Source organism: Hyposmocoma kahamanoa, unplaced genomic scaffold, assembly GCF_003589595.1.
Source record: "Hyposmocoma kahamanoa isolate Upper Pololo Valley unplaced genomic scaffold, ASM358959v1 116, whole genome shotgun sequence".
Lineage (NCBI taxonomy): Eukaryota > Metazoa > Arthropoda > Insecta > Lepidoptera > Cosmopterigidae > Hyposmocoma > Hyposmocoma kahamanoa.
In genome coordinates, this window is record NW_020653391.1 from 5,283,482 (window position 1) to 5,308,074 (window position 24,593).

Consider the following 24,593-nt stretch of genomic DNA (forward strand, 5'->3'; position numbering starts at 1 on the left):
GTAACTAAAAAATGATGGAATACAGAAAACACGATTTGAACTACTTGTTTTATTATTGTATTCTGGTTTATAAGTGGATCTTTCTCGTTTATAGAGAATTATTATGTATAAATAAAAGTAATCTCATTATCTGCAAAAAGATTCATTCATAATTTTTTTTTTACTTCCATCGTTTTTGAGTTATGAGAGCATTTGGTTATATTTTTTTTTTGATAATTTTTTTTATAAATACTTATATTGGGAGAAGTTTTACTTTGAAAAGATTTTGGAAACATAGTTTTGCTCTTGACGACTATAGTAGACAATACATTTTTTCCCTTTTGGCAAAAAAGGAGGACGTATCCCACACTGTGGTCAGTCTGTCCTCTGAAGACAGGCCGACCCGTAATTACCATAACGTGGTCGTTTCATACCAACGTTTGTTATATCATATTAATTAATACACTGAGTCCCGCAGTCGATTGTTCGTCGTCTGCTGAAGTGCTCCGCTGCATATCGCGTCAAATGAAAGCACTTCAAGTGCTCACAATTCGTGGTTGCTTAGTGCTTCAACGTTGTTTTTACCGAATTGCCAATACATACGCAATTGCAATCCGCGGTCGAAACCTGACGGCTTTATAGCGCATAGGGCCAATAATGGATCTTGCGCACTCCTTACGCGCGCTACAAATACCTACAGCGGCAGACGGTATTGCCTATACTGTTGGGAAATTATGCGCTCATTCGTCGGATGTATGAGAAATTATTGTCAGTGCCAAACCTAACAAAGAAACCCTAACCCTAGAAGAAAACCTAAGAGTACTTTGCATAATATTACTGTGTGATTGTGTTGACTCTATTGATTTAATTTTTCTTTTTTTTAATGAAATTTCACTATGTTGGGACATTTTTAACCGACTTCAAAAAGGAGGAGGTTCTCAATTTGACTGTTTTCTAATGTTTTACGCGATAATCGATTTTGACGATTCTTTTTTTGTTGGAAAAAGTTTAAATTGGAAGAAAATATTCAAGGGTGGCAAACTAGGGGATGAATGACTTTGGAAGTCGGTTGTTTTAGTACTCTGTACTGAGATTATTGTAATCATTTTTCAGCGTTCTATGATTTGGTCTTCAAGTGCTAATACAGTTAGGTATTCTGTGCCAGATCGCGCTACAGCCGAAACGTTACCATACATACCGTACAAGTCTCCAAAGTCCAAGTAGTGTTGTACAATTATTTACAAATTCACTATCGATAGACTTTTAGTAAATTTATATAGGAACAAAATCAACATACTACAATAGTATCCTAACACTTATCACTAACAGTGTCCGTACTCGAACGCACTTATCGATATCGATCGCATTGTTGTTCTATTAGTGTTTATACTATTACTACTACTAATAGTGCTGTTACTATCGACAACGCTTATTAGCATTAGGATACTTCCTATGAAAATTGGCGGTACTATTGTTTGCAACATAATGAAATATCACGAATAATATCGCTCATCATTCATAGTATTACTCGATGCAGTACTGACACTTTATATAGCACCACTGGTATTGTAATTAGATTTCGACTTCATTATTAATAGACTATCGATAGTTTCTATTAATTAACGTACAACACTAGGACCAAGTGCAAGGCGATCAGAAATCACTACAGGGTGATAAACACGCGTCGTTTGTATAGCGCGATGCCGACGGCGAGCCACATGAGCATGGCGGCGGCGTTTGCGGCGAGCAGCTGCGCGTGTGTCGGTGCCGAGAAGCAGTAGTGGAGGGGAAAGTGTTTTTTCAGGAGCTCACTGCCTATGTAGAGGAATAGGGCGTTTTGGCCTGGAATAAAAAGAATATATTTATAATTGAATTCTTAGACTTTCCCGATTCCTATACATTGGAAATTAATATATATTTTTGAATCTAAATCTTCCTAAATGAGATCCAGTAAAAGGTTCGAAACGTAACCAACGTTTCGAACAGATTCGATTCATCGATTCTAGGGTGTAAATGTCTATGGGTAAATATTCCGTTTTACGCATCAACTAGTTGTAATTTTTTTAAATCTTTTTCAGTTGCTATTGCTACTTTATATGCTGCAATTATAATTACTTAAATTTACAATTGAAACAAATATTGTTTGTTTTTGATATATTATAACAAATTTACTATTTCTTTGGTAATTTAATTGTGAGTGTAATTAAAAATAGTACAAATGCAACATAAAAAATGAACTGTAGTTGACTTTTTTGCTTAGTGACGTATTGGCTTTAACCATCGGGTATATAACCAGAAATAGAGACGAAGTGTCATTACATCACTTCACTTTTTATTTATATGGCTCCATCATTATGAGAAATGATGATTTTGCCAATGTCACGGTTGAAAGAAACAAAACAAAACAAAAAAAAACTACGCTGAGCTCTAATAGGACATTAACCGGTATTGATGAGTTGGTCCACGGGGAGTACTCAGTTGAGAATCGTAGGGTCGTATTCTAGAACTCTACTCAATGCTGTCAGGACTTGAGTATGATTCAAAGCACTAGAAATCATCAGTGCTTGAAATCATACTCTAGTCTGCTCAAATCCTGACTTGAGCATTGAGTAGAGTTCTAGAATACGACCCTAAAACAAAAGACAGCACAAACATGTATATATAAATATATGTTATTTAAGTGGATAAATTTACACAGAGTAACAATATGGGGGAGAACACTAAAGTTAAGAGGTTATTTATGTTAATGGGGCGGGGGAATTTTGGAGAAAGTAAGTTACAAAGTGGAACAGCAATATTAGGACAATTGAAAAAAATGTGTTCCAAGGTACCGTCTTCTAGGCCGCACTCGCACTTAGAGTGGTCTCGGACTCTGATTTTACTCAAAAATACAGGGGTGCAAACATGGCCTAAGCGCAAACGTATAATGGTGGAAGTGATGTTTTTAGGCAAATCACGTTTAAAAAACCAGGGTTTAGTGGGTAGATTTGGTTGGAGGTTACCATAGTGTCTACCAACAGTTTGTCGTGATTCCTGCCATAGGTCCGACCAGGAGGCTAGCATTTGGGGTTTGGTCATGGCGAGCAGATCTCTGGGAAAGCACTTATGATATTTGCATACGCCAATTCTTGTCGCATCCTTTGCAAAAGCGTCTACTGCTTCGTTGCCACTGATCCCACTGTGACCGGGAATCCAGGCCAGAGTTACCTCAATTCCCGCACAGTGAAATCGGTACAGAGCTTCATTAATTTGGAGGGTGATAGAGAAATTGTCTTTGGAATGAAACGGTAGCTTAATAATGTCTTGAAGGCAGCTTAGTGAGTCTGAGAAAACCAAACATTTATTAATTTTATGGGACTCAATATATAAAATGGCTTCAAGTATTGCGATAGCCTCTCCAGAAAAGACCGAATTCAGATAGGGGGATTTAAAACTGAGTACGACATTGAACTTGGGGAACCAAACCGCAGCTCTCAAGTCGCCATGTTCGTGTAAATTTGAAGCGTCGGTAAAAACAGTAGTCCAGTCATGCCATTCTCTCTCAACTATATCGTTGAAGGCTTGGTTTGCTCCAGGGGTATCTTTCATGATGCCAAAACTAAGATAGACTGTTGGGCGGAACGTTAAACATTTAAAATCAGTTTCAAACAACGGGTTCATATAATTTTGGGAAATAGGGAAGGGGAGATTGGAAATTTTGTTAACACTGTTGATAAGAAGGAGGGGAGGTTTCTCGTATGACCAATAATTGGAGGAAGGGATAATCTCCGACAAGGATTGCAATACGGGAATCAAAGGGTGAGAAGAAAATTGAAAGATCTTGAAAAGGAATCTATTAGCAAGGAATTGTCTACGTAGATGTAGAGGTGGCTCCAGACATTTGACTTGAAGAGCGTTTGTTGGTGAGGATTTCATGGCTGTGATTATTAGACATCTTAGCCAAGGCTATCTTGTTGCATGGTTCCAGAAGGAAGCTGCCATAATCAAAATGACTTCTGATGATTGCTTTGTACAGGAGCTTTTGGTTATACGGATGTGATCCCCAACGAACACCAGAAAGTGCACGTAGGACATTGATGCTTTTTTCAGCTTTTTGACAAATATAGTTGAGGTGATGGATGCCAGATAATTTTGAGTCCAAAATAATGCCTAAAAATGTTACTTTTTCCCTCAGTTCTATGTTTTCCCCATTAACATGTATTTCAGTTTCAGGAAGGCGTCTCTTGCGGGGAAAAACGACAACTGTGCTTTTGGTAGCTGAATGCGAGAGGCCGTGATCGGTAAGCCAAGAGTCTAGGTAAAAAAGGGCAGAGTTGAGGCGTCTTTCAGTATCTGAAAAAGATTTGGAACAAGCGTACAGGGCGATATCGTCTGCATATTGCAAGATTTTGCACTATGCAGAAGCAATGGACTGAAGTGTCGAGGTCAGACGTGTACAAGCTGTAAAGGAGAGGGTTAAGAACGGAACCTTGAGGCAAGCCATTCCAGACCATATGGGAGGGGGTTGTGGACCTGGTAATAAACGAATAGGGAATGCCGTCCGCACCCGGCGCCGAATCCCTTAAATGGTCCAAAGCACAGCTTAGTTGTCAGAAGTTGACAAGGAGGGGTTTATGGCGGCAGCTGCTTCTGAAGGAACAAAAGGGGAGGATAATTTTGTAATAAAATCTACAAGTCAGGGTGTCGGGTCGTTAGACGAGATGTTGTTATGATCAGTCTGAGATCTGCGAAAGGATTTTATTCTCTTCCAGACTATAGACGGGTGGGTGCGGGGTTCCAGAGATTCGCAGAATGCACGCCATCCCTGAAATTTCTTTTTGCTCAGAAATCTTCTCGTGTGAGCGGAAATCTTTTGGAAAGTTAAATAATTCTCAAAGGATAAGTCACATGCGAATTCAAGTTCTGCCCGATTTCGTTCCTTGACTGACGAAGAACATTCGGAATCCCACCACGGGGGAGAGGAAATTTTGCTATTTGCAGAGTTTTTCAAAGGGATAGTTTCATCTGCGGCTGACAGCAAACACGAGATGAACTCTGAATATATAGACAAAACGGTTGAGGGGGTTACTTGAACTGGTTGCATGTTTACAATTTTGCTGTTCAGGATCAAGGAGTAAATGTCCCAGTCTGCCAGCCTAAGCCTGTATTTAAGTAAGGGAGGGGGGTCTGGTGTGAGGCTAGGTTAGGTTAGTCTCCTACTGAAATTAATATAGTTAGGTGATCGCTTCCAAAGGAATTTATCAGAACAAGCCAGGAGGTAGAAGGGGCTAAACTAGGAGAGACTAAGGTTAAGTCAGGGGCGCTGGCATTTTGAAGGGCGGAAGTTCTGCGTGTAGCGCCATCATTAACTATACATAAATTTGTGCTGTCCAGAAGATCGAGAAAAGCAGAGGATAAAGAGTCGCAAATGTGAGATCCCCACAGCGAGTGGCGTATATTGAAATCTCCTAAAACAATTAGGGGGGAAGGGAGGGATGAGAGGATCACGGATAGTTCTGTGATGAGGTCAAGGCTAGGATGGGGAATGTAGACAGGAACGAATGATTTGTTTTGCGCTCTAATAGCGACAACATGAAGGCCTGTGGAGTGTGTGGAGATGGAGAGTTGTGTATATATGATGTTCAGCCCACCCATCACTCCTGTCATCCTGAAGGCACGCATAGCCAGGAACACTGAAGATTAGCTTTTGACTGAGTGTTTGAATCTGTAGCTTTATGGGAGGCAGAACAGAGAAGGCAAGACACAGCATCATCTGGAACGGTGCAGGAGGAGCCATTACAGAGGAGTCACTTTCTGTGCGAGAAACATGGACCAGAAAGGGTCCAGCATCGTTGTTTGAATATTTCAAGTCAGAGTTACTTTCGTATCCCTCCAAGGTATATGTATGTTGTACTGACGCAGACGGCGGGAGTCTTGTCTTTTTAGCGGAGCTATCAATGTCCGCACAAGCAGGGCGCTTGCTCTTTTGACCACTGATGTTGATCTCCATTGAGCTAACGGGCGGGGATACAGACAGAGAACGAGGCCCCCTATCAGGGGGCTCCGCCTCGTCACTGGGATCACAGAACATAAGGGAACTTACCTCTATGTTATTTTTTTACCGCCACCAACACAAAATACGACACAATTTTACACTCTCAGTGAGAAATGAAAGTCGAAAAGCGAAATTCAGTCCGCACACGTGTGTTAACCTTCACATCTTTCAACCGTGACCTCGAATGTCATTTAATTTGTTTGAAAACTATTCTGCCATATCATTACTGTGACAACTGCGCTCCGATTGGCCAGCCCGAATTCGAAACAATTGACGACACCCGTCAATTGTTTCGAATTTCTCTTTCGAATCACTTCAATCAAACAGTTTAACTTGAGCTTTGCTATAATGGACGAAAATTGCAAAATTACATATTTAATATTTAATTACCGATGAAATTTGATTCCGTTTGTTTTGTAATTATATGTTTTGCAGTTTTTCTCCACACCAGCGAACGGAACAGCACGCCATTGTTAGAGATATTATATTTATTACAATAAATACAGAATATTCTTGGAATATACCGGAGACGTACACACAGGTCAGTTGTTGCCGGCTGCCTATATTTCAGTCCAAACGAGAGTTGATATTTATAAGTGATGTCACCGATGAGTTACCAGGAGTGTTTGACCCTTATTTCGTCTCTATTTCTGGTTATATACTCGATGGTTTTAACGTACGAAATGGTACATTTTTATACGTAACGTATACGTAGGAGTATCCTTCTAATATTAAACGACGGCGCACTTGCCCATCTCTGGGCGCACGACTTGTTTATCCCGTCACTTGATATTATAAAAAAAAAAACATACCAGCATAGTATAAAGGTCGTCCACCCCATTTATTCTTGAGATCAACGACGAAGTACAACACGGCTTGTATGAAGAGCGCCATAGAGGACGTCACGAGGCAAAAAGAGAGGGACCAGAGGTTCTTGTTGATCGGGATCGGACCGCCGTTCTTAGAAAACATGCAGAGGGCGCCACCGGTAACGCCCAATATTATAGACCAGAAAACCCATCGCATGATGCGGGCTCTGAAAAAAAAACAACACCATTATTATTGTAGTCACGATACACTGTACGTCCAACTGATGGGCACAGGTTTCCTCTAATTGTTAGGATAAAAAAACAGATGCTAACTCGAATTTTGTCGATTTTGCGATGCCAAGTTATTCAGGTAATTTATATCAAATTCAAAATAAAGAAACCTTAAATATAAATAAATATTAGACAACATTACATACGTTCTGCCGCCGTTAGTTGAAACGGCGCAAGTGACAACACTCAAAACCGCGAAAATAATATTGAAAGAAATGAAATTTAAAAAATACCCGCTTTTCTATTGCGGTAACTTCATAGCTTATCCACCTAGGATAGAATAAAAAATAGTAATAGATCGGCTTTTTTTTACTCATCACGGTATTGCGTCACATACGCCCTTTCAACTAACGGCGTTAGCGTTGCTCTGATCCCACAGGAGTAGAATACGTTTATTTGAAAGAATACAGTAAATATACAGATCTTAAATTAATTTAGGTACAATGTATTCAACCTGCAAGCAGGTGTGCAAATGTAATGGAATTTATTGTTTCTTGTGTACAGTTAATTGCATTTTAATATAATGTTAATGAGTATTTGTAAATTAGAAATATTCTTTATTACTATAGAAGCAATGTGTATAAAGCCAACTTGTCAATTGTAGTTTAAAAGTACGTCCCAATAGTAATTTAATGTTATTTGGTAAATTATTAAAAATCTTATACACATAAATTATTTTGTGGCAGCGAGTTTGGTACTGGTTCATAATTTTAGCTCTAGTTGATCGTTGAATTATTTCGCCACGTATTCTGAAATGTTGAGAGTGAGTCTTGACAAATACACAGACGTCTGTAACATACATGCTGGCAAGAGGAAGTATATTGAGTTTTTTTAACAAGGATTTGCATGTGTCATCTGGTTTAGCACCGCAAATTGCGCGAATGCATTTCTTTTGTACTACAAACGCCCTACCCACATCTATGGAGCTTCCGCACAGTATTAGCTAAAAAGTAACTAAATCACTTCTGTTATAGAAAGTCGGAAACAACGGTGGTACCACAAACTCCCAGACCCCGCGACAGTATACAAAAGTTAGTTTTTATTTTCTACATTGACCGGACAGAGGACCGTACCCGGGGCCTCAGAGATGGAACACCATGAAAACCTGTGTGCAAGCCACTCGACAACAAAGCCAATGTATATATATATACATATAGCCTCCATTTATCAGGTGAACAGGGTGCTAATGAATGTTTAGAATACTTACCGTGCGTGGTTATAGGCCAACATGATCCTTGTGGCATGAGCTCCGACTTGCACGACCAGTACACCTGACAGTATGCCCAGCAGACCCTCAGGGTCGTGGGGCACCGTGGTGTCGTACAGCTTGTGGAAGGTGCCGTTTTTGTACAGGTGCGAAGCGCCTAGGACCACTCTGGAAATAACAATATATTTTTTTTATTTTTTACAATATCATGTGACGGGACGAACAAGTCGTGCGCCTGATTTAAGCTATACGCCTGTTCATAACAGTTGCAGTGCCACTCAGAGCTTTAAATCGCAAAGATCTGTGGGCCACTGCCACTGCGCCCGACACCCTGAGATATAATTAAGTTGACAAGTCCCATGTGCCTGTAATTTCACCAATTTGTTTCTCGACCTTGGATTCAAGTCCTTCAGTCGAAATATTATAATAATCGTGTTGTCACAAAGGGTCGACTTCACTTAATCGCTCATTAAGTAATCAAAATAAAACTGTTTAATAATTTGTTGGTATTATTTTTATTAATAGAGAATTTGATAATTGTCCTGTCTGTTATTGTTATAAGTTTTTGTTAAGTTCTCAACCTTGTTGTTGTGTTTGTATCTTTTTTGAGTGACAAAGTTTGGTCATCGAAATCAGCACTTAAATTAATATTTAGGTACCTACAGCACAAATAAAACCTCGCGCCATTACTACTTTATTTATCCTTAGTGAAAACTTGTTTTGTATCCCTGACCTCTCACTTTGACAGTGACGTCATGATATTTCTTTGTTTACAAAAAAAGACTTCTAGGTCAGAGTACTTATATTTACCTATCAATGTAACTAGCAATGCCTCCAGTGCAGTTTGCGACGGTATGATCGCCAAGGGCAGAACGGTGGAGCCCCCCGGGACCAAGATAGCCGCGGGGACAGCCCGGAGCGGGCACCAGTAGGCTTACGCAAACCTGGACGGCTACCAGGGCGATAGTCACCACCCACTGTTGCCATCCGGCTGCTATGTCACGGAAGAGAGAACGACCTGTAGAAGATAATTGACGGTATGGTTAGAAGTCAAGATTTGATTCGATATTTTCGATAATCACCATGTAACAAGATTTTCAAAAAGGCTCTGTTTCTGGTTGGGCAGTACTGGTTTCTAGTTAATTGAGCAGCAAGTATGTAGACAAAGAGTAGCCATAGGTACTCCTGAAACAGCTTTTGTGGCTGTCACAGTGGTATTTACTAGAGATGAAACGGATATCCGGTAACTATCCGGTTTCCGGCCTATTACTATCCGGCCGGATACCGGATAGTAGAATAATATCCGGCCCGATACCGAATGTTTAAGACTGAAAAAAATTCATAATCAATATGCCAAATAAATTTATTTATTGATTAACGAGGCTAAAATTATATTAGTAATAGGATCAACAACAACTACAGGATCATTGACAATCTGTTAATTACTTGTAACGTTACAGATAACGTTATCTAACTTGTAAAGTTAATTTAATATTAAAGTAAATTTAGTATTCAAATTTCAATAAAGGCAAATTATGGTGGATGACGACCAGTTTTTTTGCATTAAGTAGTAAAAGTCGATTCTATTTATTTTCATAGATCAGCTTCAGGGGACAGTTTTTCACTATATACTCTTGCAAACTTTGTTAAATTTTAAGTACTACTTGTTATTGCCAGACGACCAAATGAAAGGATCGCGATCACAATCGATTTGAATTGTCTTGAAATAATAATCGATCTTCTGTTTTCGTATACGAGTATACAATGTGTACCTACAATAATGAAACATGTAAATAGATTTAAAAATATTTTCTTTTCGGAAAATCTGGTATGAAGCTTAGATTAGGAAGAAGGCTTAGATTAGTTAGATCTCAAACAAATTAATGGAATCAAATTGAAACAAATTAGTAAAATTAGTAACTTATAACATAAAATAGTAACAACCTCTCAGGACTATATTACTAACATCATAAACAACAACTTCTGTTCCATGACTTTACAAAACACAGTAAATTTACCAAAAATAAACTTTCAAGTTTTTATTGTACTTTCTGACACTGTTTAGATCTGACTTTGCTTTTATATATGTCTATTTACGTATTAATTATAATTTATAGTAACAGTCAATGTAATATGTAGCAGTATTTATATATTTTTATTTTGCGTTTATTGCTGGCGTCGAGCTCTACGGGCTTACTGAAAACCTGCGCTGTGGTACGTTACGTTACAGCAGCACATGCTGAGTTAAGTCCCGTGTTGGCATGACGCTGCAACACAGACCATACCAGACTATCTACTTTGTATGTTTACTTTAATTCTAATTGTAATTATATGTCAAATAAGTTTTTGTACTTTAACTGTTTTTGTGTGGTTGAATTATGTGAATAAAAGCATGTCTATGTTTACTAGTAAGGTAGTAAGTTTTAAATGTGAAAGGGTCATCCCAACGATCGTCAACCCCGCTCCTCCATTTTGGATTGGACTGGACTATGGAAAAAATATATTGAACTATAGTCTATGGGAAAATAAAGGAATGCATGACGTGTTTGCGATTTTGCGTATAAATTTCATTGTTAAGTATGTCTGGGAAATAGATTTGTTATTTTGCGAATTTTCATTAGCATGGAGTGTACCTGGTGTTATATTCTGGCTTGTCCTCATGAAGAAGCACTCCACAGCCCCCACGATGAAGTACATGGCGGCCAAGCGCTGGAGCACTCCGGGTAGACGTACGTTCGTCCAGGAGACTTGCACTGCGCCCAGAATTATGCCTATCAGAGCCATGAATAGGGCACGGCGGGCCACCTGGATAACCAAAAAATTAATGTATAAGAATTTATTAAATAATTTTTTCTACCTCTATACTTTCTGTCAGAAAAGCGGTTTTTTTAGAAATTGTCTATCGTACTCGCTACTGAACTGAAAAACTTCATAATGAATAAATTTTAAGCAATCTCATATAAATACACACGATTAAAATTATTTTTAAGCATGCCTCGTCAGCCGTGGCCATGGAATATGTAAACATACCTAAAACATTTCGGGATGTGTCATACGAAATGTCATTTTAGAAATTCGGTAATCAAAATTTAAGGTTGCCTCATTGACCTACTAACAAATGGACGTCGGGTTCGCGCTAAAAAGTGTCCGCACCTATAGGGCGTTAAAATCGCATACAAAGCGTCAATCGCGCAACAGTCTTCGTTTGTTCGACTGACAGCGCGGTTGTCAATCATGTAGTACTATATAATAATAACTTGTAAAAATTACTGCAGTAAAGTGTAAAAACAGGATTTTGTATCATATTTTCACTAAACAAATATATCGTGTTATCATAATTTTCATTTAAAAGTGTTATTTGGTACAGTTTTAAAGTATTTAATTTACATATAAATTAATTTTAAATATAAACTGGAAAAGCAAACAAAATAATCAAATAGCTAACTGTCCTTTTTCTACACATTGCATGCGCAAAGGATGGAAAGAGACCCATTACATCAATTTCAAGAAGCCTAAATACACTTATTCGTCATTTTCAATTGATCGAACTATAAGCGATTGAAATATTTGGAACAAAGAAACTATAGAGTTGAGTTGATTTTAACCTTATTTTTAAAATGACTTTTTATTAAACGTTAGCAATAACTAACAAAATATTGTTGTACTCGTCTTACTGCTTGCGATTACCTATCAGAAGTCAGAAAATACATTTGCCCGAAATAACGTTAGCTCGAATTTTATATTTAATAATGTCAATGTAATGTTTAATTTTTAATAATGTCAAATGTATTTTTTTAGCTAAACAAAAGCTAATTTTGGCTTTATGTTCTCACAAAGCCAAAATTAGCTTTTGTTTTGTTGCATCAAAATTACTTGAAAGCGTAACGGTTTTATTATAAATCGGTTTTCGGAATTACGGATATTTGAGTTTACGTTTAGTTGTAATATCGGTACATTTCTTATTATATATATTCTTATATCTTATTATATATATAGGCTTATTTTCATATATTTTGTAGTAATATTTTTAGTAATAATTGTATGTATGTATCTGCACAACTCTTTATTTCTTTAATTGAATTTGTACAAAATTCGACATAATAATATATATATAAATTAATTAATATTTACGAGAAAGGCTATTCCATTACTCTTATGTTCAAGTGTTATTCAGTCGAAGCTAACTATGGTGCATTTTGTTAAGTTTCCAGTAGAAGCTGAATATGGTGCTTTTGAGCCCTTGAATTGTTGCATACAAAATTAGGTAGTACTGCAATGACGTTACAATTTAAATTAAAGGATTTAGTTTTTATATTTCCTTACATGTCACTACGTTTGTGTAGGTTAACTTCGGACATTTTTTAGTGGTTTTTGTTTTAGACCCGATGTCCATTTGTTTGTAGGTCAATGAGTTGCCTAGAAAAAATTGCTACTTGGCAATAAGGCCGCCTGTTGTACATTGACTTACTCTGCTGCTTCATTACTGTGTTGTGTTGTCATTGTAATTTTAATGTGCACATTAAAATATAGAAATGAAATAAAGAATATTTCATTTATTAAAATACGAAAAACTTCATCTCATATGTTGAACAAATAAATAATTCTTTAGAAAATTGACAATTTCGTTGCGGGGATTTGGTTAAAATTTGTAAAGTTACAGTACCTGATAAAATGCAGTGCATCGTGGTAGTGAAGTGCGAAGTCTGGCGTTTAGGGACAGCACTAGCGCCTCGCCCATCGCGAATGCGAACCAAGGGAACACGACGTCGGCCACGGTGATGCCGTTCCACGTTGAGTGCGAGAATATGTCGTAGCCGCCGCCGCCGGCGTTTACAAAAATCTATAAAACAATTATTTATAGCGTAGGTCCCCAAGTTTTTTGTCACACCACCACAAAAAGTAATTGAAATAAAATTTATATATATGTATATAATATATATACACATATATATATAAAGCTAATATGAAAAATATATATTTCATTTTAGCTTAACACAAAAAAACCACAAGAAAAAAAAAATACATATAATGTAGTGCAGTTATATAGATAATTCAGCTTTTTTCAAATGCGGTAGCAAACCCTGGACAGCGTCAACGCCCCCGAAATGCTTCCGAGGCCACTACCACCTAGAACTTCTGCGCCCATTGGGCGCTAGGGAAACTATTTTGGGAAACTATAATTGTACTTAAAGGGTTATCTAGGATATCGTCCTATATTTTCACTAGCATTAGAACTCCTTGAGAAAGACAACAGGCACATAATTTTACGTCACTGCTGTAGTGGCAGGGCTCCTCTGATTTACAGCTCTGCGTGGCACCGCAATCGTTATGTGGCTTACCACAACTTACCACACGCAAAATAGGCGCCTTGACGTCGAGTTGCGGATACCAGCCCGTTGCACCAAGTACCAAGTACCACAACTTTGTTATCTCGTCATTAGATGTTTAAAAAAATATATAACTCATACTGAGTTGCTACACTTTTATACGGAGTGTGTGTGTGATACAAGGAAACTGTCTTATGACTTATTAAGTCTTTTTTTGTAAAAACAATTTGGTAAAGTCAATTTTTTGGTCAAGCGTGAGTGGTACCTAAAAACTAATAAAATTAATCAATTTCTTTTATGCTGATCGACTCAGTTTCATAACGGTATCAAAAAAATGGGGACAGTCAAAGTTGGTCAAATATCATAAAATGTTTTTCGTACAAAATTAATAAAATTGACTATTTTCTTTTAATTAAATTTTTATTAAATTGATATTCAATAATTTTTTGTGAAATTACTCCACTAGTTTGTTATAATTATTAATACAAAGATCGAACACTCAGAAAAAATTCCTTCGATCCGGTCGGATTCGAACCGACGTCTTCTTGCATACCGTGTCAGACGCTATACCAACTAAGCCACGGAACGAACCAACGGACCTCACGAATTTTTCTATGTGCTTGCGTCGTGTCTTTGTATTTGGTTTTTCAATGACTTTTTAGGCGTATTTTCTTTTAATTCAAATACAATCAGTTTCTTATAAGTATGATTTCATTGTATCGGAAGAAATAAATCGTGACAGCAGAAGTCGGTCAAATTTAATAAAATGATTTTTTCTAAAATGTAAGCTCGCGTTGAAATAGGTCGCCTTAATTTGAAATTTACCGTGAGCTTTTCGGTAAAGGAAAACTGAAAACGGATGAAACCTGCACGTCGAAGGTTCACAACAATCGGAAACGTATGAAATCACCAACCTCGCCTGAGACACCCAGCAGTGGGCCATGTAAACGTGTTGATGATGATGATCTCAACAATGGGGAAATTGCAAATACGTACCATGAGCGCAATACAGAACCCTCTGAATATGTCAAGTGAACGCAGCCGCGAGCGAGTAGGGGGACGTGGTACGCTAACTTCTGTCGTAAGCACTCGTGTTTCTGAACCCAGCTCGTTGTCTTCTCTATAATAAAACACTTTGTTTTTGGTAAAAATTATATAAATTTTTTTGCAGGCTCCTTAAAGCCATACACATATCGTTGACATAAAATCATATGTATACCTCAGAGTGTTCTTTTTTTAAATGGGACAGTATGGGGAAATCAGAAACCATAGAAGATACAAGGAAACTCTCTTAGGAACCATTAAGTCATTTTAATGTAAAATCTATATTAAAATAATTTTAATATAGTCACTGTTTTGGTCAAGCGTTGTCGTCCATAAAAATGAATAAAATTGATCAAAATTTTTTTGTACTAATCGATTCAGTTTCATGAAGGGATCATTTCATTACATGGGACGAAAAATCGGGACAGCCGAAGTTGGTCAAATTTCATAAAATATTTTTCATGCAAAATGAATAAAATTTAGTATTTTTTACTGCTAATAGACTTGTTTCTAGATATGGTCAGCACCTTATTAACTGTCTTGTATATTTACCTGGCAAAATAATTTGCAATAAATCTACCCGCAGCCAATCTCTTTCCAATCCCTTTGACCACGTACCACATTGTGGCCATGGCCAAGAGAACGACTACAGTGGTCAAAATGGGCAAATACGCCGCGTCGGGCTCGGCCGTCATCTTTGGCAAACATTCATTATTTGTAACTTCCGTGACATTGAGCTTGTATTGGCCGAATTCGCCAAACCAGTACGTGCCTGTTGACAAAACAATAATAAAATTAATAATGTTTGCGGAATGTGAATGCCTCTACCATGAGCACAGTTCGAAGTGATAATAATAGTGATAATTATCATTGATAAATTATTGTGACAATTATCATTGACAAATTATCGTGATAATTATCACTGACAAATTATCGTGATTATTATAAATGATAATATAATTATAGTGATAATTAATTAAGATACTTATCATTGGTAATTATCACGATACTTATATTATCAATAGTAATTATCGTGATAATTATTGTGATTAAAGTGTACCTAATTTTGATATTTATAATATTAATTAGAACAACAAAATGCTGCCTTGTGTTTGTATCAAAGACGTATTCAAACGTGTCAAATGTCAACTTAAAAAAATGTGGTTGGCATGTGGACGGCAGGTCCAAAGTCTTATTACAGGGACATATAGCTTTCTGTGACAGGGTTAATGCGATTCCGAGTCGATAAGAGTGGTGACTTCGTAAGAGTACCTTAAATATATCCAGGTTTGGCGCGTTTTGAAAGATCTGGAGAAAAGGAGGAAACAAACATGAGTGTGCTAGGATTATAGCTTTAGACACCTAGTTCATTATTAAATTACTGTTATTGGCTAAAATGTAAGGTGAAAGACAGCCAGATGGTAAGTTATTCACTCTTTCCAGCTCAACGTTGCCATTCAATACAATGTTTTTACAAAGCACATAACACGAGCTGTAATTACGAGAAAAATCAGTGTTGTAAACTGCAACAATGAACTGGAACGACAACCCACTACCACTAGGTAGTTGAAATGGCTTACAGGTTAGCCGGCTGAAAAAAAACTTGTAAGTATTAATGTCGTCCTTGATTTATTTTACCCGACTGCGGGAGGGTTATGTCTTTCGAGTGTATGTCTGTATGTCTATTTCTATGTTTCCCTATACAGCTTAAATGGCTTGATGGATTTTGACATGACCCATATGAGGTGTCGTTAGATTCGTCTATCATAGGTTATAAAAAAATAAATAATCAAAATAATGAGATAGTTAAATATAAAATAAATATAAGTAGTAGAGGGATAGTTAAATTTTTTATCGTTCCAGCTAAATATTTTTGTAGTCAAGGTTTTGTTTTTTAAATAATTTTTAAACTTGTTTTTATTTGCGATTTGCAGTGAAATGTAGTTTTATATACTCCGCCACTGCTTCTGTGATGTCGATGAAGTAATGTTCTTTTTTTATATACGAGTAAAATACGAATAAAACACACACACCGGAGTTTTAGTTATTTATACATATTTAGCGGAACAAAAACAAAATGAGAATATAAAACAGTAATATTTATTTATTATTTATTGCTACTTTATACCTAATTCTTATATATTTAAATAAATAAGAATTAGATATAAAGTAGCAATTAAATTAACATCTTTTAACATCGACTTAGTACAGCCTGTTTGCGTGTGTTTTTGAGTTTGAGTTTTGAGTTTTGTGTAGGTATATTTTTTATGGACATTTTATTTTGCGTAGTTCATACAACTACGCTTAAATTACATCACAGTTACTAACTGTGAATATAACTGTGATGTAATTAAGACCATATAAATATATAAGTGAAGATAAGTAAAGATTTATAAAATATTTATATTTTTCAAAAAGAGATTAACAGCCCACGTTATGAATAATTTCTCACTTTGACTGTTTGTATTTCTATATGTAATTGCTATTCAAGTGTTACCATGACAATCGATATGCAATACTTGATTAAGACCTTGTTTTTGTGTTTTTTCCTATTATACTAGAACACCAAATTTGAATGAAAAAAAATATGAGTATTCTGTCAATACGTCATACCACAGCATTCTCTGTTGAAACTTTATGATACCTTATAATTCTCTTATAAATTTGTATTCTTTTGTGAAAAATATAACACGGAATAGAAAACTCATTCTACAGCGAAAATGCGGCTTACATTATGACAACGATAGTGTAAACCGCATTATGATAATATTTGTAACTGTATTTAACCCATATCTGTAACTATTTAGTTGTGTTAATATGTACCAGACACGCATGAAACAGCGCCAATGACTCACAATTCGAAGTATAATGATCAGTCATGCAGGTCAGATGGCACAAATTTGTTTCACCTAGTTCATGAATTGTATAAACATATTTAATAGCTGGATATTGCATAGAAATCCACAATTTTTCTGATGTTCCAGTTTTTGATTGTAAGTTGATTCTTCTAGCAGGCGTAGCATGAGCACATAAAATATATACCAGACACTATGTTACTTATAAGGCAGGGGTTCCCAAAGTGTGAAAGCACCATGCAGTACGCCGTAGAAAGTAAAGGGGGCGCCGTGAGGCTGTGACCCCGAAACCTTAATTATTGGCAGGCACAAATTAAATAATTAAAAGATATCCTCCACTCTGTATGGGATTTTGGCTAGTCTGTGGACAAGCAAGCACCATGAGTGTAACTATGATGTTAATATAATAGCGCTTACTATGCGGAAGACGAAGAAATACTTATTTCTTTCGACTGTACCTATCTATTACGATAATATATTACAACAATATAATATGAATTATAATATAAGGAATTAATATTTATAATAAACCCTTTGACGACCTCCGTGATTGAGTGGCTTGCATATCGGTTTTCATGGTGTCGCCGTTTCTGTTTCCGGGTTCTATTTCCGATCGGGTCAATGTAGAAAAACTAACTCTCCTATCCTATCGGGTCTGGGTATTTGTGGTACCGTCGTTGTTTCGATTTCTATAACACAACATATGTGATGTCTATTATTTATTTACTTGTAAGGAATTAATTCCTATAATAGACTCTTTCGTTCGGCGCCATAAAAATATAGATTTCTTTTTTCACATTTAAGTAGTTGGTTCTATTTTCAGATGATGCAAACTTTTTATTAGTCTGAATGCAGTCTTAGTCACTGTTAAAACTAAAAAAAGTTTTCATGAAGCAAACTTTCCTGCCTACAATATTTAAAGACTTTTTCTCCATGTCCCACAGTTGTATATCTTCTCCAAAGGACACTTGCATATCTTCTTCAAGCTGTCAATTCTCTCTCAAAAATGACAGACTAAAGCTATAGTACGCCACTTTATTTACATGACGGATGCGATATGTAGATTAGTGTCTACATATCGAACCCGTCATGGAAGAATGGCATAAGTGGAGTTACTTCAAAAACATTTATTGCTCCATTTGATACAGAAAAATATAACCCACATCCTCTCCAATTCTTCTCTGTTGACTAATATTGTAGATAGAGTTACAAGAATTGGAGAAGATGTGGGTTGTATTTTTCTGTATCTAATGGAGTAATAAACATGTTCGACGTAACTCCACTTTTGCCATTCGTCAATGAGGGGTGCAATATATCCTTTCACAAATTTTATCTACACTCTCAGACACATAATTCGAGCTACCTTGCATTTTTATTTTTAAAGGGTTAGAATATAAAAATATTGTTATTAACCACAGAAAAGGTTTCTTCCGGTTTTACAAATTCATACATATTTCCAGCAAGGACTTAAGGAAATGACGTTTAGTACTACTTTCAAAATTGCATAGTAGTTTTTGAACAATGGAACATTAAGCTCAGGGCATTTAATAATGAAAATGCAAGGTGGCTCGAATTACACAGGGTGTAATCATTGAGAGTGCCCAGGTGATTATTCCGTAAATATGTATTAAAAATTAAAAATATATCAAAAACTTTAAACAGATATCGACTTTATCTAATGAGTAAAACGATGTCAATTTGAAAATAAAACAAGAAACATCAAAAAAAAAGTTAAATGCTCCAATACATTCAATATTTATTTGACATTTGTAGAAATACTTTAGTTGGCCTACTTTAAGAGATAATAATAAGTTTACAGAAAACAAAAGTGCTATAAATAGAGTAATAACACTGTCTTTTAATTGAATAAAAACAAAGCTGTTTATTTTTAAGTAAGAACAAAATTTTGTAAAGCAGTTGTTTGAAACTAAAATCTCGCTACGAAAGTCATATTAAGGCCGCGGCCGCACTACTAAGGCGAGTGCGACGTGACGGCGATTTCGTGAAAACAAACTCATATAAACACTTAGAATAATAACGCATAGAATTATAGTTTCATATCAAACGAACTGTCACAAGTGAGGCAAAAATCAAATTCATGTAGGCTAGTTTTAGTAGTAGATTAATATTCGGTTTTAGTAAATATTTATATAAAAATACAAGTTGAAACGCGTTACTTCCTTGTGGAAAGTGATGTTAGTATCTATTTTATGTTTGTCTGACGTATTTTTACACTCATTTACTGCACCTTTCGTCATTTTTAGCTAAAATTCTGGAGCTGTTCGCGGTGCAAGTTGACCTTGAACACTGAAGGCCCGCCCGCTCGTGTAGGCCCTTTGGGAGCGCTTCAATTTGCCTCACTTAGCGTGTGCGGGCTAGGTTCTATGTGTTATTATTTTAAGTATAAACATATGTTGGTGGCCGCACTGCACGACACGACGACAAGAGAAATTTATTTGTTCATATCATGAAGAAATTTCAAATGTTCAAAGTAATGAGGGTGTCCGCATTAAATAAAATTATTTAACGACCTGAGACGCTGCAAAAGCAGCACTGCTTTGTTTTGCATTGAGCTTTGACGCGAGTTTGCCGGACGTAGAAGTTGTGTTGGCCAGCGATCCCATAAGTGACGATGGTATGAGATTGCATTTTAAAAATTTCGAATTTCGAACAACAATGCCGAGTTGTGTCGTAAAATTGTACATCCAAAGCAGTTTCAAATTGACTATATAATAAGTAAACATTTTTATTTTCGTTTTATTAAAACTTTTTAATCTGCTACCCCTTATAATACTAGTTATAAATGTAAAATCTTATACATGTGACTAGCATTTGATTATATTTCTTTCGATAATGAATTGAGATTTGACCTCACTATTGTAATCTCTCTAAGAGGCCATCATAGCGTGCCAGTACTACTGTAATACTAATGTCCACTTGCACTAAACTTAAGTATGTCTTAAACCAATGCTTAAATTGATAAGACACTCTTAACACAATGTATTAAGAGTGTCTTTTGCATTGCAATTATTGGTTTAAGACGTACCTAGGTTTAGTGCAAGTGGACATTAGTCTGGTGTTGAAACTAAAGCAAATATCAATAAACCAGAAGCTGTCCTTTCTTGATCAAGAAATAACTGGTACTATACATATAAGAAGAATCATGAATATACAATAAACATAAATGCATTGGTAAATGATAAGTAGCGTTATTTATTTTTATTGCTTTTTTATTTTTTATTATGTTACTAAACATATTAATTATTTTTAATAGGCATACATTGACATTTTACATTAATTAGTATTAAATAAAGATAAATAAATTTTGAGATATTTAGAACACTGATAGCCTTGTTATGTTATTAATAATAACTTATTATAGAGAGAGTAATAGAGGCCCATCGAGTATATAACCCGAAAAAAAGACGAAATATGGCCATCCATCCTTGGTATAATAAGTCATCAGGCAAATGGGTCTTATATCACTAGAGGCATGGTAACCGCTCGGCCACTGCCTCAGTGGCCGAGCGGTTACCATGCCGGACTGCCACGTAGAGGTCCTAGGTTCGATTCCCGGGTCGGGAGAAATATTTGTGTGGCCTACATTTATTTCTCTCGTAACTTTGGATGTAATTTGTGGTAGTTTATATGTGTGTCCATGGCACCTGAGACACAGAAACCCTCTGCAAGGTATGTTGAGTGTGTGCGTTATTATTATTACCCGTCAATTGTTTCGAATTCGGGCTGGCCAATCGCAGCGTAGTTGTCACCGTAACGATTTGGCAGAATAGTTTTCAAACAAATTAAATGACATTTCATCTCTATTTCAGGTTATATACTCGTTGTAGAGGCCCTACCCTCGAATCACGAAATCTGTAGTTACGTGCATTTTCCCACTATGGATGACCACTTGAGTTGAGATCAGTGCTGGAACTAAGAATGTATGACAACGCCATTTGACAGTTTCGAACTATCGTCTGTCGTGGGCAGAGATTGGTAAGCGCCCGGGTTTTAACCCAGCGCTTGGTTAAAACCCATTACTTAAATATTTGTTTCAAATCGAGTTTTGTTCAAATTATTGAATTTACATTAGGTACATTTTACATTTTACATTTAAATTAGGTATATTTTTTTGATACCAAATTTGTCAGGATCCTGACAAATTTGGTATCAAAAAAATGTACCTAATTTGTACTATTTAGTACCTCTGTTTAAAAAATTTGTACCTCCATCAGAACGAAGTTATAGCCAAAGGTACACCTGCCGTATTGACTGTCAATATGGCAGGTGTGCCTCGGATTACCAGTATTTATTTAATAACTATAAAAACTTCTTATTCCAAAAATTTGTACCTTAATAGTACTCTGAAGTAAAGGAAACTCCAGCTCGATCTGCTGGTTAGTTTCTGAGAAATAAGACAAAATATGTTGAGATTTCAGAGTGCTGTGTGCACTTAATGAATCCTGACATATTTGGTACCAAAAAAATGTACCAAAATTGTACTGTATATGTTTTGCTTTTCTTATTTTAGTTGACCATAAACTTTCTCTTAGTAAATGTAAAACTTGATGTCTGATTTGAGGCCCAGCCTCAGTCCAGTGTAGCTCTTGACCCTTTTATGCTACAATAGTTATTAGTAATAAAGGTTAATAGTATTATCATTTCTTTAGTAGCCAGGTTTTCCTTGGTCCACCTCAGAAAAAATTTAGTCCACCACAGAATTAACTTCAAATGTCTTTAGCTGGAACATATGGTAGCCCAGATTTTCATACCCATTAGAGGGTAACAATAATTTGGGTCACCACATAGGATTGATGTCTCACATCCTCAATGATGGAATTGCGCATTTAGCTAGAGGTTCAATTATATTGATAGTTTTCTGTGTAGTTTTATCATGTCTTTCAACTATATCATGCAAATTTTTGGTGTTGTACCTTGAGTGTCACGGTGGTTGAGCATGTACTGAACCTATTATACATCCTACTGTCATACCTGTGCCTGTAATGAATTTGATAAGAATTTTTTTTTCATTTACAGAATTTTTTTTATATGGTGGATGAAAATACAGCTGCGCTTTAGAGACACTGTGTGGCTATCATTACGGAACCATGTGTCTCTTAACAATTGTATGTGAATGTATGACTGATTAATCAAACTCAGTGTCCTTGAAAGCATTAATCATAATTCATTCATAGTTTGCTTGTCAAGCCTCATTTTTCAGTCTTCTTATTTACAATACATTTGCATATGTGCAAATGATTAGAATAGTTTCCTACACATCTATTTTAAAGTACGTAATTGAATGTCAATATGTACAGCTCTTTACTTAATTTAATTATGTATTGCATGACCTCCCAGACAGCTAAGTTAAAGTGATAAAATAAATTGTGTTAATTTGCCTTCCTTATACTATTTCATTTATCGGATATTCGAGTATAATTGATAAATAAAAAAAATATATATTGAAGTATTACAGTGTCATAAAAAAATGTCGCGAAGTACCTAGCATGTTTAAAAATAACTTCGTAATTTACAATTCAAACAAGGAAAGAATCGTTGCAAGTAATTTAAAAATTACTAAAACAAAATAATTAACTAGGCCAAACTGTTAACAGCGTGCTAAATACAATAAATTATATCGAAAAACAAGCTAAAATGCGTGCGAAACAAAGAAATAATACACAACAAATGTAACAAAACACGTAATGCGTACGTACCATTGCAAATAGGTTCCTTGCCATCTTCGTATTTCGTCACGCTATAATGCACAGGGCTTAGTGTGCGAAAGACTAAAGATCCACTGGAACTGATATTCTTTTTAGCCAGCAACATACAGTCCTGGCACTCTTCATACTGGCTCCAGAACGTGACTTTCTCAGTAGTGATCACTTCCAAACAGGCGCTGTCGTGTTGCAATAATACACCTTCACAATCTCTCATCAAAACGCCAACGTTTTCAAATTGACCCAGCGGCATCTTGAAGTCACAGTAGACACATGAGGTTTGTTTGGGTCACTTTTAATTATAACAATGCAAACAATAAAAGCAAATTTCGCGAAAACAAATCCGAAAAACGTCAACATGAATCATCCATCAGTGGAAACGTGAACAGTGACACGGAAAAAGCATCGATACTTTTTGTATCGAGTACTTTTCCCTCCGATACCGATACTATTCATTCGATACTTTTCAGGTATTAGTACGTCAAGATCACGTCAAGCTTGATACTTTGTAAATACTTTGGACCGCTCTTATCGTAAGTGGCATAAAGTGTCAAGCTTAACGTGCTCTTGACCCTATACTTTTTGACAAGTATCATATCGTTCCGAATAATTCCTACATATGACACACCTCATATCATAACATTCATAACGCAAGCCACCTAGTGATTATTTTAAAATGGGAACCTTTATCGCAAATTAGTTGGCTGTATATTGTTTGCCTCTTTAAATGAAGTTTGTCCCTTCTTCAGAACGTTTGTTCTCAAAAGCAGGCAATACAGTATCAAAAACAAAAAACAGACCATCACCAAATAGATATTTGTTTTCAAGTTACTGTACAGAGGAGTGGGAAATTAGAAATTTAAGTAACACAAATTTTATGTGAAATTGTCATTGATTGAATTGATCAATTGATTAAATTAACCAAATTCTTATATTATTTGTTTCAATTAAAAATCATAAATCAATAAAAAAAGACAAATTCATGTGTTTTATTCTGTTTTTAAGTAGGGAAAATATGCAGGACAAAAGTACCGATACCTCCAGGTATCGATACTTTTATGAGTACTTTTTATGCGATACTATAATGGGTACAGTATCGATACTTTTGATTCGATACTTTGTCCCTAAACGTGAAACGAGTAACTTTAACTTGCGTGTAAAGTGTAACGAATAACGAGAGTTTCTAAAAACTATTTAAAATACAAGTGAACGAATGGTTTAAAAAATATGACAGTAGGAATAACTTTGAAGTAATATGAGTGTTTCATTTATTATAGCGATTTTTTATCATTGTTCTTATTGTATTAAAGCCATAATATGATAA

At 36.0% G+C, this 24,593-nt stretch overlaps 1 protein-coding gene across 1 annotated transcript; it reads right to left on the reverse strand.

The window, feature by feature from the left end:
• Positions 1-211: 211 nt before the first annotated feature.
• LOC113239818 (heparan-alpha-glucosaminide N-acetyltransferase-like) lies at positions 212-23,554 on the reverse strand. Its single transcript, XM_026476959.1, has 9 exons — positions 23,264-23,554; positions 15,244-15,463; positions 14,644-14,767; positions 12,984-13,160; positions 10,954-11,125; positions 9,131-9,338; positions 8,321-8,488; positions 6,826-7,049; positions 212-1,821 (listed from the first exon to the last, which is right to left on the reverse strand). The coding sequence occupies exons 1-9, from the start codon at positions 23,520-23,522 to the stop codon at positions 1,643-1,645; spliced, it is 1,731 nt and encodes a 576-aa protein (XP_026332744.1). The 5' UTR covers positions 23,523-23,554; the 3' UTR covers positions 212-1,642.
• Between the last annotated feature and the right edge of the window lie 1,039 nt (positions 23,555-24,593).